Source organism: Prionailurus viverrinus, chromosome D3 (genome assembly GCF_022837055.1).
Source record: "Prionailurus viverrinus isolate Anna chromosome D3, UM_Priviv_1.0, whole genome shotgun sequence".
NCBI lineage: Eukaryota > Metazoa > Chordata > Mammalia > Carnivora > Felidae > Prionailurus > Prionailurus viverrinus.
The window spans coordinates 77,063,552-77,082,505 of NC_062572.1; the positions used below are offsets into that span (position 1 = coordinate 77,063,552).

The 18,954-nt window shown below is 42.4% G+C and overlaps 1 protein-coding gene across 5 annotated transcripts in view; it reads left to right on the forward strand.

Annotated features, from left to right (window-relative positions):
- WDR7 (WD repeat domain 7) overlaps nucleotides 1-18,954 on the forward strand; it is a 363,164-nt gene that overhangs the window by 246,497 nt on the left and 97,713 nt on the right. For all 5 annotated transcript variants that reach the window (XM_047827886.1, XM_047827887.1, XM_047827884.1 and 2 more), the window contains 2 exons: nucleotides 5,629-5,815; nucleotides 17,040-17,157. In XM_047827886.1, coding sequence (XP_047683842.1) covers nucleotides 5,629-5,815; nucleotides 17,040-17,157 — 305 coding nt within the window. The remainder of the gene's footprint in view (nucleotides 1-5,628; nucleotides 5,816-17,039; nucleotides 17,158-18,954) is intronic.

Sequence of the window (18,954 nt, forward strand, 5' to 3'; positions counted from 1 at the left end):
ACCGGCACAAGTCCTTTTGCTCTTTCAGAATTCTACCACTTCCTGCCTAGAAGGTGGATGCTGTGCTAGATGTGCAGTAGACCGTTTTGTGACCATGAGGCAACTGAGTTAGAGCCGAGACAACTGCAGGCATCTTGGTGTGGCTATATTTAGCTGTTGAACCAGTGACGGCCACCTTCTGATTGTATGAGGAGCAGCAGCTGAAATTATGCCTTAATTCAGAAGGAGGAGGAGATTGATCATAAGGGATATAGTTCTGAATCCATAGTTGCATAGAACATCATGAATAAAATGCTGTCGTAAAGACACAGGTGGTGTTCAGACCTGTGCACTGGCCCCATTACGCATGCATGGCCTGGGCTCCAGAGGCCTGGACTCCTTACCCAGGCCTGCAGCTAACCACTTGCCTTCTACAGTTCTCTGTTATCTCACCTGAAGCGTAGGAATCGATGCCATTTTTCTAAAGTCCTTTCGATTTGAAAATTCCGTGATTCTAATTAATCCATCTGGCTGGGAATGAGTAGATCAGAATTAACAGGCACTAGGTCTTGCCCCTTTCTAATCACAACACAACCCAAATATTGATCTTTCTAAAATGAAAATCTAATCAAACCTCTCCTCTGCTTAAAACTTTCCAGTGGTCCCCCATTGTCACCAGAATAAACAGACTCCTAGCATGGCGTGTGAAGCTCTTTGTAATTGGGCTCTAATAACCTGTCCTGCCTTGTGTCTCACTGTTCTGTTTCATCCACCTTGCCCTCTTTTCTCCCTTGCCCATCACCTCAACCTCTCCCTTCTCCCCCAACACAATTTCCAACCAATTAAACCCTGTGTAATCCCTTTATCTGGTTGTGTTCTCTCTCATTTCCTGGTCTTTAGACATGTTCTTCTCTGTCTTGCTATCATCCTCTCCTTTGAGTGGCTAACTGCTGCTTACTCTTTAGGTGTGGGTATGGAACTCCCCTTTCCCTAGAAGCCTTTTCATACCTATAAAATGGGGTTAGGTGCCCGTCTTAAGTTCTGTCTTTTTCTTTCTTTCTTTCTTTCTTTCTTTCTTTCTTTCTTTCTTTCTTTCTTTCTTTCTTTTTTAATGTTTGTTTATTTTTGAGAGAGAGAGAGAAGGCCCAAGTAGGGGAGGGGCAAAGAGAGGGGACAGAGGATCTGAAGTGGGCTCCACACCAACAGCTGAGAGCCTGATGTAGGGCTCGAACTCACGAACTGTGAGATCACGACCTGAGCCAGAGTCAGACACTTAACCGGCCCTAAGTTCTGTTTTGACACCTTGTCCTTATAAGTCTTCTAACACTATTCAGAATATATTCAAATTACCTGTTTGCTCACCTGTCTCCTGAACTGGAATGAACTTCCTTGAGGAAAAGAACTCAGTCTTATTTCCTTTTGTTTCCCCAGTGTTTATAGTGACACTATAGTTATCACATAACTGAATCTTTGGATGGAGAGGCTGGGACCAAATTACAGAAAGCCTTGAATGAGTGTCAGTCTAGTTTGTTGAACTTTTTAATACTGCCACTAGAGTGCCTTTTATGAGGGAATCAGTCACGAGGGCAGATAACAGCTTCATTCTCCACCTTGCTTACTCAGTGAGGCACTATGGAACAGTGGAACATCTACATAAGATACATACGTATTTTTGTGCAAAGTTAGATTGCATCTCATACAGATTAAAATACATCCGTTATTGGGTACCACAGGTTTAAGGAAAATTCTGAGAGATAAAAGTGAAAATTCATAATATTGTCATGAGACTTTTTCTGTCAAAAAGGAAGATACTATCAGTGTCTTAATTTTAGCTTTTTATCACCTTGGTCCATGTTGCAGAGTGGCTCTCTTATGGAATCATAGATCAGATAAACCCTCAATTACAGAATGCAATATGAGTTGGAAAAGGAATAAATTTATCTATCCCTTTTTGCTATCGTAACAACCATTTTTTGAAGGCTCGTTCCTTAATATCAGAAAGAATATATGATTAGGAAATTTGAAGGCTTAGGCATCCGAGATTATTCCTTCAGAACATCAGTGTCATTATTCCTGGTAGCATTAAAGTCATAAGCATCTTATTAATCAACAAGGCTAGAAATCAGAAGGTTTAACTTGAAAACTGTCTTCATCTTATTTACAGGTTTTGCTTGGAATAAGTTGTCAAGACAGATGTGGAATTTTAACTTTTTCTGCCTTTATAATTCCAAAACAGGCCAAAATAATCATACTCCAGTTAATAGATTTAAATTTTTTTTTAATGTTTATTTATTTTTTTGGGGGGGGGAGAGAGAGAGAGAGACAGAGTGTGAGTGGGGGAGGGGCAGAGAGAGAGGGAGACAGAGAATCCGAAACAGGCTCCAGGCTCCGAGCTGTCAGCACAGAGCCCCACGGGGGGCTCCAACTCACAAACCGCGAGATCATGACCTGAGCACAAGTCGGACACTTAACTGACTGAGCCACCCAGGTGCCCCTGTATTTAGTAGATTTAAAATGTGTGTGTTAAATAGGCCACTTTCCTCTCTCCTTCTCCTGGTGCACACATGGCCTGCCAGACCTGTGGGAATCTTGGCTTTGTGTTACCCAGAGATGGTGATTTGAACGAAAGAAGAGATGCTGTATGAGAATTTTACTGACATGATCACCGAATGAAATGGAAAGTGATTTACAGGAAGGGGTGACAGAGCTGTAGGGAACCTGCATTTCCTGCTGACCTGGGCATCCTCACTGTGAAGGTAGATCACACTTTGCAGGGGATCAAATACCCTGGGGGGCCATTGCAAGGCCAGGGATGTTTGGAAGTACGCTTACTGATTCTCCCTTTTCTGTCGTTTCGTTGGAAGGTAAGTGATCACATCCTTTATGCTGTCCTTCCTACTTTGTCAGAAAAATGATGGAAAATATCAAGAAATCGTCCACTTAACGGTTTACTTTGCTCTCAGGATAAAATTGTCAGAGTGGCGAGGCAGCTGTCTCCAGAGTTCCCATACACAGGCTGCAAGAAATCAGCAAGGTCCCTAGTATTACCAGAATGCTCCTGCCTGTAATGAATACAGAGATAGTGGAGTGCCGTTAAGGAAGATGATGATTGAAATGCTATAAAACATTGTACTTAAGAAACCTTCCTTCCCCTTCACAACATTGCTCACCAAGGATACACCTTCAGGGAGCCCTGTCCCTTATGGGGAAGCCGTGGCTGCGTGTGCTTCAGGATGTCTGCAGAGAACAGCAGTGGGGGGTTCTCTGCAGCTCTCACAACTTCCTAGAAGTAAAGAATAACAGAAAAGTGGTGGATTTCTTAACATTTTGAAATACTCTGACAGACTGGGGCCGGGAGCTGCATTAGAAAGGTACATGCAGTAAAGACAGATATATTTACACTTTAGGTTCATATTGTGTGCAAAGTACTGTGCTTGGTGGTTTGGGAGATACAAAGTTAACGTGAAACATAGTTCTTACCCTCAAGGAGCAACAAACTTGATGCAGAAAAGGGACATGGCTTATATTGTAAAAAATACCATGTGGCAAGGGATGCATAGGTGCTAGGAGAAAATAGAGACCAGTGGGCCACCTTTTTTTTAAGGAGTTTATATTTTAATCATCCACAAAACTTGAAGCTTTACATATGGCATCTACATGGCTAAATGTGAGAGTAAAATTTGCAAAAACATGTATAAATGAAGTCATGCATTTCAGGATGTTTCCTCCAGGAGGCTCTCCATATATAAGTACCTTTTCAGTTTATGGCAGGAGTTGTTAACCCAAGGCCCATGGTCTCCTTGAAATTCTTCTGCAGAATTTGGTGGCTATGTATATGCATTGTGTGTAGTTTTCTGGGGAAAAGACTGATGGTTTTCAACAGATTCTGAAAGGGTTCTGTGGCAGAAGATATTTTGAGCCAGCAATAACAAAGTGCATTCTCAGACTCTTATCTGGGCTTTACAGCTTCGTTCACTTCATCTCATCTCCGTTGCAATCCATTCTCCTTGAACAATTGGCTGGAACAGGGGCACCTGGGTAGCCTAGTCGGTTAAGCATCTGACTCTTGGTTTCGACTCAGGTCATGATCTCACAGTCTTTGAGATCAAGCCCCACATCGAGCTCTGTGCTGACAGCATGGAGCCTGCTTACAATTCTCTCTCGCCCTCTCTGCCTGCCCCCCACTCTTCTCTGTCTCTGTCTGTCTCTCTCTTTCAAAATAAATAAACTTAAAAAAAAAAAACAATTGGCTAGAGCATAAACATGAGTAAGTGTTTTTATTTGTTGAATGCATCAAAGTTTATATGCCATGCTGTTAATTTTGAGAACAGACAAGCTCAACGTGCTATTTGTGATGAGCCCTGACTGCCGTTTGTGGAGTGCCCCCGGGTGCTGGGTGCCAGGCAGGACACCTTGCACGCCTTCATTCCTTTAACACCCGGGCTCTTCGTGAAGGATAGCTATTCTTACCCCCCAGTTTACAGACTAGGAAGATGAAGCTCATGAGTACTGTCCTCAGCCCTTAGTAAGACATGAAACTCTGGTGACTCCCCTGTCTGAAACCTGAAGTGTGTGTACCCCTTAACCCGTCGGCTCTGCGGTGCTATGACTTGTAAACTGTTCTGTCCTTCCCCTCAAGAAACAGACAACCTCTTCTGAATTGCAGTTTGCTCTTCGCCACCCGGGTTGCAAGCTTAATGGCCCTTAGGCGTATGTATACAAATCGCTAGCGTTTTCTTCAACATAAAAAAGTACATGTCCATTAAAATCTAGATCGTTTCATCAGATTTCAAAGTAATATTGAACTTTTCATTTGTTTACCAAACTCGCGTGAAGAATTTACCACATACCTGGCCTCGCTGTACTGGACCAGTAGAGTAGAATGTGGAGAAACATAGATGCTTGTGGGGGAGACTTTTTACAACTACCCCTCTCCCTTCTCCATCCCTCATCCCTGCTGGTAAGCATCACCTGTGATGAGAAGTGCGACTGACAGAAGCAGTTGACATGTGAACTCTTAGGTTCAGAAGAGTGATGCGTACCGCATAACATCATTTGAAGCCATCTCCAATTTGTGCAGTGCTGGGTAGGGAAAAACCTTGTTAGGAAGTTAGGGTGCCTGATATGTTTCGAAATGATATATACTTATTCATACATAATTATTATGTAACCAAAGCCCTTTAGAACATGGTATGAAATACTGTAGCCTAGCTTATTTGTTTAAAGTATGTGGCTGGGGGCGCCTGGGTGGCTCAGTCGGTTAAGCGGCCGACTTCGGCTCAGGTCATGATCTCGCGGTCTGTGAGTTCGAGCCCCGCATCGGGCTCTGTGCTGACAGCTCAGAGCCTGGAGCCTGTTTCAGATTCTGTGTCTCCCTCTTTCTCTGACCCTCCCCTGTTCATGCTCTCTCTCCCCCTGTCTCAAAAGTAAATAAAGGTTAAAAAGATAAAAAATAAAAATAAAGTATGTGGCTGAAGAAACTGTAAACTTGGGGTCTTTTAATAATCTTAATGTTCAAAACCCCTTTTCAGTTAAAAAAAAAAAAAAGAGAGAAATCCAACATGGTTTACATTTTGAAAATACGCTTCAAAGAAAACATCACCAAAGTAAAATTTCTCTATTGCTCTGTCTTTTATTTTGTAATTTCAGGTAAGGCGCTGACATTTCTACTGTTGCAGCCCCCGAGCCCCAAACTGCCCCCCCACAGCACGATCCGAAGAACAGCCATTGATCTGATTGGCCGTGGCTTCACAGTCTGGGAGCCTTACATGGACGTGTCTGCAGTCCTCATGGGGCTTCTCGAACTTTGTGCTGATGCCGAGAAACAGCTCGCCAAGTACGTGCTCAATCCCAGTTAATACGGACGGGTTTTGTTTGTGTTTTGTTGGTTGGTGTTTCGTTTGTTTATTTCTGTTGGAGGTCATTGATGGCCCTTGATAGAGTGTGCATTTTTAAAACAATAGACAAACATCTCTGTATATGAAATTTTGGTTATAGACCATGAAAGGGAAGTATATTTCTATAATTTGGGCACAGTTGGGATTTAGCATTGATTGATTGATCTATGACATAGTTTTTCAATTATGCTTATTGGGCCTTTTATATATAACACTACATATTATTTAGTAGTAGTGTAAACATGTCACTTAGAAGGAAAATTATATTTATACTTGCTCAGAAATGTTTTACTTATAATAGAATACGTGGACATAGTTTGGGGAGTTACCCTTCATACTCACAGTGATTTTTTAAAATAAAATTTATTTATGGGCACCTGGGTGGCTCAGCAGGTTCAAGTCGTGATCTTGCGGTTCGTGGGTTCAGGCCCTGCATCGGGTTCTGTGCTGACAGCTCAGAGCCTGGGGCCTGCTTCGGATTCTTTCTCCCTCTCTCTCTACCCCTTGCCCACTCGTGTGCATGTGCACTCTCTTTCTCTTTCTCTCTATCTCTCTCAAAAATAAATATTAAAATTTTTTTAAAAAAATAAAGTGTATTTATTTATTGAGAGAGAGAGAGAGAGAGAGAGAGAGCACATGCGAGTGGGGAAGAGGCAGAGAGAGGGAGAAAGAGAGGATCCCAAGCAGGCTCCCTGCTGTCAGCACAGAGCCCAACATGGTACTCTATCTCATGAACCGTGAGATCATGAGCTGAGCCAAAATCAAGAGTCGGACACTTAACTGACTGAACCACCCAGGTGCCCCTCATAGTGATTTTTAAAATCACACTTTTTAAGGCTTCCCTTGCACACAGGATATGACTGGCCATAGGAGGTTGCAGAGATGAGGGTCCCGGGAAAGGCAGATGAGTTGAGGGAGCCACTAAAATCAAATCAGTAGGAAACCGTTGGTAGCCAAGTGGCCAAGAATGATGGGAAGGGGTTTGGGGGTGGTGATAGAGGTTCATCTTGACTAATTCCCCAGAGGAAGGTTTTTGTTTTTGTTTCTTTTTAGTATAGCCATCTTAGCTGGTGGGAATTCCTAGTTAGGAATCCTTGAACTGGCCCAGGTGCCTCCCTAAATGCAAATGTTATCACCTCTTTGATTTTTCTCAATGGGCATTTCATTCTTATCTTTGTTAACCTTGGAAAAAACTAGAAATCTCTGCCCTTTTCATCATGGTTGTCTTTCTCATAGCCCACGGTTTCCTTATGACCCAGCATGGCTTTGGGCCTGTAGTCTTTCTGCTGGCTGCACTAGGCTCGGGAAGTGGAGACCGAAGAAGCTAGTAGAGGCTGGACTGTGGCTTTGCCTGCAGATTGGGTATTCCTGGCCCCGAGTCCCAAGATGGGTTGGTAGGAGAAGGCATTTATTCTAGTTTAGGCAACTGCCCCCCCCCCCAACTTCCTGTCATACAACCACACTTCTAAACATCACCTCTGTGTCTCCCTAGCTGTACGCTCTTCAGTAGGTCACTTCACCTCTTACCTCGGTTCCGTCTACAAGTTGGGGCTAGGTGAGCACCTGCCTCATAAGGTTGATATTAAATGTGTTTGTATTTGCAGAGTGCTTAAAAGAGTACTTAGCACATGTTAAAAGGTTGAATGGATGTTCCCAACAGGTGGTAGTGTCAGTGGTGACGCCATCCATTGTCATTGTTTCAGTGTTCCACAGACCAAGAGCAGCTCATTTCTAGAATGAATAATTGACATAATGGCAGCCAGCATAGGTTTTGGATACAGGAGGCCTACAGTTCTTGATTGACTTTAAGAATTAGGAAGAAAGTGAGCCTGTGAGTTGGAAGCAATAGTAAGAGGCAGCTGGCCTTTGTGCAAAGCCCAGAACATATTTCCAACCCTTCGCTGTCCCCCTTGGCTGCAGGTGCCCTGTACACCCTCCAAGGAGTCTAGAATTTTGTTTTGACCTAATTTTATAGCCTATTTTCAAGGCTGATCTAAACACAATTTCAACAGTGTGCAGTCTTGTTTTGTTGCCTGGGAGAAGTAATGGGCTTTATTTTAGGCATAGTATTTAAAATTTGCTTTGTTTTGTTTTTAAATCCATGTACACAAAGCTTCTATCAGCAAACATAAAGATGTGCTGTGTTTTATCTACATGTAGTATGTCCACAGACACAAATACTTTAGCGCTTCAGTACGTAATTTAAATCTTGCTATTACATCCTTTTCTGTCATGAAGATTAGTATAACTCTCTATACACAGCTCTGAATAAATGAATGTATCAGCATGTAGCCTTGAGGAGTCCAATGTAATTTTCATCATGATAAATTGCATAATAAGCAAGAAAATGTTTGCTTATTAATCTATAACAAGATTTAGATTGAAAATGGCCTGTTCCATCCATGAATACTTGGTACAGGCTGCGGAAGGACCGAGACGGGGCAGAATGGAGCAGGGACATGTACAGGGGGGACCCGCATGATGCCGGCCTCCTGGGCCACCCTTTTGTGCCTGATTTGCTGTGTACATGCTAACGGTGCTTGGCTACCTTGCTTCTGACTGCGATGTTACACATGCTTTATGAGGAAGCTTTTATGTTAGGCTTGTGCTTTTTTAAAATTCCAGTTCACGTTAATTGAAAACAAAAAAAAAAAATACACAACGCTTCCCTCTTGATTCCCATTCTTGTGAGTTTGTGAGGGAGGAGACTGAGGAGGGTGGCTAGTCCAGGCTGCTGCCTAGTTCTGGAGAACACAGATGATAGCAGAGTTTCTTTCTTCCTCTCTCTCCCACATACTGACATCCTCTGTCAGAGATGATTTCTGAGAGGTCTCCTGCAAGACTATGGGTGGCCCAATTGATAGGGCATTTTTCCAAAATTCAAATGCCTTTCTTTTAGAGATAGACCTGAGAATTTTTCATCTTTTTTTTTTTAATTTTTTTTTTCAACGTTTATTTATTTTTGGGACAGAGAGAGACAGAGCATGAACGGGGAGGGGCAGAGAGAGAGGGAGACACAGAATCGGAAACAGGCTCCAGGCTCTGAGCCATCAGCCCAGAGCCCGACGCGGGGCTCGAACTCATGGACCGCGAGATCGTGACCTGGCTGAAGTCGGACGCTTAACCGACTGTGCCACCCAGGCGCCCCATCCATCTTTGAAATAAAAATAAAACCAGTTGTTTTCTAATATTTTCAAATATTTCACCAAACCTTAAACTGTGTTAAGTAAGCAAGCTTTTACTGAGTAGTTAATATTCGGAAGGGACAGTATGGGGTATTGTATAGTTACAAAGTTGCATCATACAAAGATCAGGTCTCCAAGGCACTTGCTGTCCGAAGGAAGGGTAAGATGTGCCTGGAGGTAATCATGATGGGAGGTGAGAAGCAGTGTGAAAGGTATGGACGCCCAGAGCGGAGGGGGGGGGGGGGGGGTGAGTCACGGCTGGGTGCTCAGAAGGGATGCTGGGAAGAGTTTTCTTTGCATCTTTCATTGGGATAATTGTGAGGAGGGGCAGAAGAGCAAGGACCTGCAAAAGACAGATGGGAAGTACAGGCGTGCCCAGCAGAGGCCAAAGCGCTCCTTAAAACGCAGGGCAAGTGACTAGACACGCTGTTTTACATTGTATTCATTAATTCCTTGCAGAACCTCAACTGTGGGGTGTGCCCAAGTAAAACTTGAACATAAGCCTCTTCCCAGTTATCTCTGGGGAATAGAATTCCGGGCTAAAAAGAGGATGGGTTTTACCTTTTCCTTTATAAAATGATGATAAAAATGATAATAGAAGATCACAAAGCAAATCCGAGAGAGGTTCTGTCTCTTGTCCACAGAAACACTGGTCAGTGAAAAAGGTGAGTTTCAGACCTAGGTCTCCCTGACCCAGGTCTGCTCCCGCCACTCTCCACCTCGCGCCTGCGGAGTAATTAGATAGCCTGTTCGGAGGACGTGAAAGTGGTCAAGTCAGAGTTTTCAGCGTACTTTCAGATTTTAAAAACACACTGAGGGAAATCATTTCCATCACGAATTTTGTACCTTCTGGAAAAAGAGCCTATTTAAATATCAGGAAGCTCCTTGAGTGCCTGGGCCATGTATTATGCATGTATTCATGTTTATTCATAGCACCTGTCACATGATTTGCATTCAATAGACACTTAATTAAGTCATAGAATTTTAGAGATGAAACTCTTCAGCAGCATTCAATCCGGTGCTCTCAAGATGCTATTCAATAAAAACAAAGTTGGGAGAGCTAATACAACTTGCCTGAGATCTCAGCAGTACTGGAGGAGTAGAGACTGTCACTCGAGCCTCCCGACTCCCATTCTGCTGTTCCCATACCCGTATGGTTATGCCACCCTTTATGTGACAGACGATCACAGGTAGACTCTCTGAGGAAGTTTTTAAATTAATGATTATGGGCTGCTCATTCATGATGGACCGTTGAATAGAAAATGCAGGCTGCATTGCATTGAGATCATAGGTAGAGCCATCTCAACAAATGGTGAGAAAAATAGAAACATGTAGTATTATGTTTTTTATAAATCCATCATTTTTTAGATCAGCATGATGATGTAAATAAGGATACAGTGTTAGAAACAGTTGAAAATCTGACTTTATAAATGTATGGAAAAACTGTTGTGCTTCTGGAAAACTAGACTCCGTTCTCTATGCGTTGTGGTCTGTTTATGGTTTTGTTTTCCTAGTTCATGTTGCGGGGCCTTTACTCTGAAAGAGAAGGGCAGAGCCGCTTTGGCCCCCACTGCCAAAGATGGGCGGTCTCTCATCTGTTCCTGCCACGACTGAGGGATGTTAATGAATTGCCAAAACCCACTGCTTTTCTGGGATATTCAGTTTACCAAACTTTCAAAGAGAAACGTATAGTCACTGGAAACCATGCATGCTTTGAAAGCCCCATATGTTAGAAATACTCTTTTTGAACCACATAAAGTAGAATTGGAGAAAAGGGAATTGGCATTTTAACTCAAGTTTCAACCACACTTTTAAAAATTTGAGGGGCGCCTGGGTGGCGCAGTCGGTTAAGCGTCCGACTTCAGCCAGGTCACGATCTCGCGGTCCGGGAGTTCGAGCCCCGCGTCGGGCTCTGGGCTGATGGCTCAGAGCCTGGAGCCTGTTTCCGATTCTGTGTCTCCCTCTCTCTCTCTGCCCCTCCCCCGTTCATGCTCTGTCTCTCTCTGTCCCAAAAATAAATAAACGTTGAAAAAAAAAATTTGAGTGGCAGGGAGTAGAAAAAAGAACACATCATACAAACAATAAGGTGCTTGAGGGTTTTACATTTAAATTATTTTTCCTGGGGCGCCCGGGTGGCTCAGTCAGTTGGGCACCAAATTCAGACTCTCACTAGTTCACGATCTCGCAGTTTGTGAGTTCGAGCCGTGCGTCAGGCTCTGTGCGGACAGCTCAGAGCCTGGAGCCTGCTTTGGATTTCGTGTCTCTTTCTCTGTCTGCAACCCCCCGACTTGTGCTCTGTCCGTCTCTCTCTCAAAAATAAATAAATGTAAAAAAATTTTAAATTATTTTTCGTATTCATATGACATCTATTTTTAATAGAAAGTTTATAATCTGAGGGAACCATTTGACTAAATCTTGTTAGCACAGATTTTACATTACAACTCCTAGTTGTAAATGTGTACAACATATGGGAAATGGGTCTAAAAGACAGGCACTTGTTGGGGCATTCGCCACATTTGCGTTTAAGAAACTGATGCCACCTTTGAGTTATCAAATTAAGGTTTAACATGACAAGAATTAACGATTCTTGATTACATTAAAGACATTTATTAGTACATCTGTTTTACCCAGAGGGGGTAAGATGGAACTCCCAGTTGTTCTGTAAGTATGCATATTCCAAATAATTTCAGTCTTTGTTCTCCATGAGCCTTGTTTTCAGTGCCCTGTTACTCTTTGACTTGGTCAGCTTGGACTTCCATAACTCATACCACAGACTGGTATTGAAATTTATTTCTCGTAGTTCTCGGAGCTGGGAAGTCCAAGAACAAGGTGCTGACAAGGCAGGTCTCTTTCTGAGGCCTCTTCCCTGGGCTGGTAGGCAGCTGGCTGCCATGTCGCTGTGTGCCCACCACTCGGGGAGAGAGTGAGAGCAAGCTTCCTGGTGTCTCTCCAGTGGGCACAGATCTCACCGTGAGGGCCGCACCCACATGTCCTCATCTGACCCTAATTATCTCCCAGAGGCTCCATCTCCAGGGACCATCACATTGGGGTGAATTTTCAGGGGACACAAACATTTAGTCCATAATACTGTTGCCCATGATTTGTGGGTTGTTCTCTGAAAGTCTAAGTGGTTTTTCCCCCCTGAATATTCTCATAGAGTATTCCTTAATTTGACAGATGGGGAAGTCTGACAATTGTAGATGGTGACATTTAACTATAGCGGTCTTACATGTAACTTTTAAAATGCTTTTACCACAATGGAGTAAGGGTTAGAACAGGATTAATGAGCAGTCATGTAAGGAATGAGCTCAGCCTGAGTGAACTATTTTTCTATTCATGATTTTTATTTACAGTATCTATCATCTCTGGTATTTCATATGGGATGTGTACACCAAAGTGCTGAGTAAAATAGAGAGTATGTCATCTCATATTTTTTAAACTAAAGACCCATCTTATAAACCTAAATAACAAATGATCTGCATAACAGCCAGATAAGCAGGATCAGATGAAAAGAGTGAGTTCTGTGTTCACATACAGATCCCAGAATAAGGCAGACACCCCTTTAATTTCAGACCTCTGAGAGTATGATCCTTCTTCATTCAGTTAGAATCCCACATTAAAATATATCACATACACAGTGCACCTTTGACTTTCAAGATAACTACATGTAGAATTAGACTTCGTCTGTTGGGACTACCAGATCAATTACTTTGACTTCATTGCCTGGTCAGTTCAGCCAAATAACTGGCTTAAGTGATTTTTTTTTCCTGCCGGATTTTCCGGGTAACTTCATTTAGCACGTAACTATTGAGCTACCACGATGTCCAAGGGCTGCACTAGGCACTTTGGGGGGATACACAGGATTAGAAGGCATGGTACCTATCTGCACAGAGTTCACAATACAAAAGTAATTCATAATGCCTGGCAGAATCAGATTCAGTGCTAAGAGCCTAGAATAAATGGGTTTTGTTGTTGGGTGTTTTTGTTTCACTAGATTGTAATTGAATGCTCTAGCAATTGCAGACCAGCGCGCAGGCTTGAGCAAGAATTGAACAGAAGGGAGGGAAGAGAGTGTGCCAATGGGGAGAGGGTAGTGGAGAAGCATACTATAGCCACATACTATAGTCAGAAAAGAAATGGAATTCTAGGGACGGACTTTGAAATTATCCTGGCCTCAGGAGCATGGGTGTTGAAAAGACTGAGTTATGAGTTAGTGAAACTAGATTATGGAGGACTCAGGACCTCAAGCCAAGGAGTTTAAGATTTTTCTTAGAAGCACTGGGACCCAGTGAGGTTTTTAAGCAGGTTAACCATGAAATAAAGTTAGTGCTTTTGGAAGATTACTCTGGCAGTGGGGCATTAAGTGGACTACAGAGGAGAGAAAAGGTTTGTCTTCTTCCCCTATGCCTTGGCCACTCCTCTCTGTTCTCACACGTGAAACCTTCCATCCTGTGCACTGTGGCTGTGCTGAACCTGTGCAGAACCTTGACCTCAGAACAACAGATGTGTCCACATTGTGACGTCCTGCACGTAGGCCGTCAGACACTGATGGTGGGAATCGCTCAAATGCACACATCGACGCCTGTGCACATCGTGGGATGTCCCCGCTTCTGCTGAAATCACGGGCAGTAGTCGTATGGGTCTTTGGGTAGCTTCCTTACCTATTACCCTACAGCTTCTCTTCCAGACCCCGAACTTGACCACTTTTCCTACCACAAGAAGTTTGCCGATTTCCCCAAATTCACAAGGTCATTTGCTGAGATGGGTTAAGGGTGATATGGGACTAGGCCTTTGACTTGAAACCAGTGACCTGCTGTTAGTTCATCTCATTTTCTTTTCACTTTGTTTCTGCTTGTGAGAGTCATCTTGGGCCAGAAGAAACATCTATTGTATGTATGATATAGGTGAGAGGCTTGGCTGGAGGTTTTTCTATCCGCCTGCTCATTTAATCTTCTCAACAGCCTTGTGAAGTGGGTCCTCTAATAGGCCCATTTTACATACCTTGTGTTTACTCAGTCCAGGGTGGCCAAAGAGCACAGCATAAGGTTAGGGGTACAGTATCCACTCGTCACCGGTCATCCTCAGGTGAACACACACATGCATAGCCATTCATTCCCATTCTCCCCTTCTCTTTCTCCCTTCCTTCCCCCTCTTCTTGGCTTCCCACTAAACTTTTCTCCAGAGGGCACAGAGAAGGGCTGGAAGAGCAGTGGGTGGTGAGTCTGGTGGGATCCTGTTTGTGTGAGTAGAACTCTGGTTTCCAACTGCAAGAGGTCACAATAGCACACAGCTGGGAATAGACGGGACTCTTCTGTATGTATTCCGGAAGGGTCCTCCGACACTTGGCCTGCAGAAGGCAGATCCCATCCCTTAGCCACTGAGGAGGCCGTACCGCCACAGGGATGGCAGACAGGCAGCCAGAACCACGAAGTTCAGCAGGAGCAACATGTTGTCTATCACCATGTTTCCCTTGATACAATGGAGCCCATTAGGCAGCCCCCTCATTAACATATGTATCTGGGCTTCACTCGCAACCCTTACCGCAGCTCCGTAAGCTTGGTCTTCCCATTCCTGTAAAGTTGGGTCATTTGTACCACACATAAGACTTCTGTCTTCAGCTCAATTTGATCTTTTTGAGGACTGTTTGAATCCCATTTCTGCCATTTAGTACAGTTGCTTTCCATTCCAACCTTCTGTCCACACCAGTTGATAACTGTGCGTATCTTCATTTCAATTGTGATTGACGTTGAAAAGAACAGAGCTGAAGTCCACGTGTTACCACATACCACTGGAAACCCCACCCAGGGGTGCAGTCTAGCCGTTCATCCAAAGTCGCAGAGCTTGGTCATGTGACCAGTTCATCAATCCAGTTAACCACAGTATGGTCAAGCCCCTCCCCCCTTTATTTTCTCCAAAGGTCCCTGTCCTGAAAGACATCACACTACTACCTTGGCTCCTCACTGAGCTCTGGACCCAACTTCCCCTTCACAAAATGCTGATACCACCCCCTTCCTGGGCAGATGCATGAGGACATAGTGTAGGAAAGTTCAATTTCAAACCTAGACCTCACGTTCCACTTCCAGTTCTTCCTCCCTGCCGTGCCTTCCAGACATGGGCCAGGCTGCCCAGGAGACAGACATCCTTTCCCCACGGCTGACGGCCGGGCAGGGGTTGTTGCCTGGGGATCTTTTCCAACTCCCAACATTCTGTGATTTTATTGACCTTAGGAAATTTGAGTTAGGTTTGCTCAGAATTATTTAGTTAACATACCAGTTTTGTTGGTTTCAGCCTTTTGATAATATCAACACCTTTTTGTATTGGCGAAAGAAACATCATACAGAATCTAGAAGGTGTAATTAGCTTTTGAATTTCTTAAAATGTGATCTAAACGTTACAATAATTATTAAGCAATCCAGGCCAACAGTGCTCACACGGTGAACATTTCTTTTCTGGAATTCTCAATAGTAAAGTTTAATCCAGAAAAGAAACTGGCCACCTACCCCGCCCTGCTTTACTGTTAAGCGCCTCTTTCCAGCCCCTACCGAGTACCTAGGATGTCAGGATTGTCTTTGGAGGTGATATGTTCGCCCTGGCGGGCTTCCTGTTTCTTGCACATGCGCGCTATATGCGCGTACATCCGCTCACATCTCTTTGTAGTGGTAAACATCAAAGGAATGCTGTCCACCCTCCTCTCTGAGATCCTGCTTTGTATCTACCCTCAGCTTGGAAAAAAGACTGGAGACCATTAGATGTTCAGTCAAAGATTTAAGCAATGTAGCAGTCACAAAAAAATTATAAGCAGAATTCTTTATAATCAATTTACCTTTCTTTTAACAGTGATCAGAATGCCTAATGCATACTTATTTTCATCTAAAAGTTAAAATAATGATTCTTAGACTAATCATAGAAATATTTGTAAACTTTTTAAGAATTTTTAGTAAACACAATTCAGTTTACACATGAAACATGCATACTTATTTAATTGGAGCAGGAAAAATCTTCATATAATTTCTTATGGGTATTTAAGTGTCAAATTTATTTAACTAGAGGGAGAAACTATGATGCATCTCTTACTGAGTAGCGAAATGCCCCTTGTGTACAGCTGATGTGTGGATCACATCCCACATTTTAATAAAAACTCTTAACTAGTTTTCACAGTAGTCCCTGTAAAATGTACAGGAAGCTTTCAACAGAAGTCATATTTAGGTTTTAGGGTTGGCAAAGGAATATAATATCACTATCCTATGAGAATAGTCTCACAGCTTGGAAAGATTTATTTCATCATGTATATATGCTTATATATAGCCTGGACAATGCCATGCCTATGATCTTTATAGAGAGAAAATAAGTATCCATGAATATAATTTTCGCATCAATACAAAATAACCATTGGCAGAACATGCTGACTAGTAGATTGGTTCTAAAAGTATTGACCATGAGGTAAATTAACAGTACTGAGGTTATTTCAAACTAAAAATAATTATAAAAACTAAAAATAATTTTGCGATTTTCAGTTCTTTTGAGAATTCTATGGACAGAAGTGAATTTTGCTTCTTTTCAGATACATGTCCTTAAATGAAGCCTTTTTATGTGACCTTACAAACAAATTAATACCTTTCATTTTTTTTTTTTAGCAAAAAAACTGAAAATGCCCAGCTCAGTCTTCTTTCTTGCCTTATCCTGAGCTTTGGGATGTGCGTTCAGTACTAGTTCTTGATAATTTGTTAACAAGGCGTTTTTAACACTTTGGACAGATGCACATACTGTTTTCAATCTTCACGGTTAATTATTCGATTTTGTATTTGATGCCAGAACACCCTGACTCCTAATCACTGCTCATTGTTGCAAGTCCATTATATTCTAACTGTTTGAGTGCTCCCATTGACCTTGAACTGACATTATAAGCTGTGTCTAATCTTTTCAGTCTATATTTCTAATGCTTCTTTTCTCTTTTCCTTTTTTTCTGATCCCTGTTTAGCATCACAATGGGGCTGCCTCTTAGCCCGGCTGCTGACTCCGCCCGCTCTGCGAGGCACGCCCTCTCGCTCATTGCCACTGCCAGACCACCCGCCTTCATCACAACTATCGCCAAAGAGGTGAGGGAGCCTCTCTGGGTGCTCCACCTTCTCACTTAGAGGAATTATTAGACCTTGTGAGCTGAGGGTCCATATCCACGAATAATCTTTCCAGTTTGTTCTAGAACAACGCAAGCTAATAATCTCGTGCTGAAATGAATAGATACAAACCTGTGTGCCTGCACAGCGATTACCACGGCAGTGCCTTCATTGCCTGCGCTTTTGTATTCATTTCTGTTCTCAAAGTTAACTCGCTTGCAAATATTTGAAATTAATTTTTCAATCTGAAATATCGCAGGCTGATTCTAATTAAAATATGCTATAGGCGTTCATATTTTACAAGTATAAATTCCTGCCTGTAATCAAAACTTAACTTATTTAACACTGGCTCTTCAACTGTAAACAAAAATGTAAGTCATAAACTTGCTAATGGTTTTTCCTATTACATGTCGCAGATAAAGACTTGAATGCCGATTGATTCCCACGTTCTTAGTGTTCTAACTAATTGCCCACATCTAACTGAAAAACTAGTAAAGAACAATGAGCCAATTATAGGATCTTTCCTATGGGTCTTAGTAGTGGGAGAACAAGGAAAGGGTGATCAGCTCCTATATTTTTTTTAAAGGTTTATTCCATTTCAGCATGAATAATGTGCAGAGTTGGTGTCCGTGGGGTATGAGCTCTGTCTGAGTTGTTTTTCCTGTAGCTATGATGAATTTTTAAAATACTAAATAAATACCTCTGAGTCTGCCCTGATAACCTGAAGCCTACCGGGCCTGTGTCTGCCCCAGAGCCATCCTTAATAGGCATGCAGCAAATACTTGTGACGTGAAGGTAACTAGAAAGGAGGAAGGAAGGTCCTAATAGCCCGTTGTATCGGTTTATATGAAGTGATGGGACTTTGAATTCATACCTAAAATATGTAGAGTAAGGCTGTGTGTTTTTTCTAAGTGTGTAAAGTGAGATTACACTGTATTTAAAATATGCATGTGTAATATTTTTATAATTTATAGATATTATATATTTATATGAAGTATATGTATGAATGAACAGATTTATTAGCCACGGAATTTTTTTTTACCAGTTTTTGTATCAGTTGAATATGCATAGGTAGTAATATTGAGAATATTGAATAAACGTTACATCAGTCTGACCACATACACAGGTCCTATAAATGCCAGGCATAAAACTGCCTCTTTAAAGAGTAAATAAGTATTTATGTTAATTGTGTTTTTGAAATTAATTTTCACCATTTCCTTATGAATATTTTTTAAGTTTATTTATTTATTTTGAGAGAGAGAAGGCGGGTGCATGAGTGGGGGAGGGACAGAAAGAAAGGGAGACAGAATCCCAAGCAGGCTCCACGCTGTCAATACAGAACCTGATGCGGGGCTCAAACTGACATCATGACCTGAGCTGAAACCAAGAGTCAGATGCTTAACTGACCGAGCCACCCCAGCACCCCCATATATGAGTATTTTTAAATGAACTGTTAGAATAGCCACGCCTTGGATTTACTGTACTCCAGCATTTGGTTAGAAAAGGTATTTTTTAAAATGTCTTAATGTTAATGCTTTACGAATTGCCAGTTGACTCCCACGTTCTTAGTGTCTATTTCAATGTAATAGTTAACATTTACTACTTTGTAAAAATAAGTTTACCACTTCCCTTAGAGTTTTGGAGTAAAATCCTGAAGTTCTTCTCACTGTTATTACTGACCCCTCCCCTGTCCTCATGCCCACTCCTCCATGGCTGGCCCAGCGCCCAGCACTGTTCTTCCTCCTCTGAATGATGAAGACTTACAGTCTGTATGGGAAG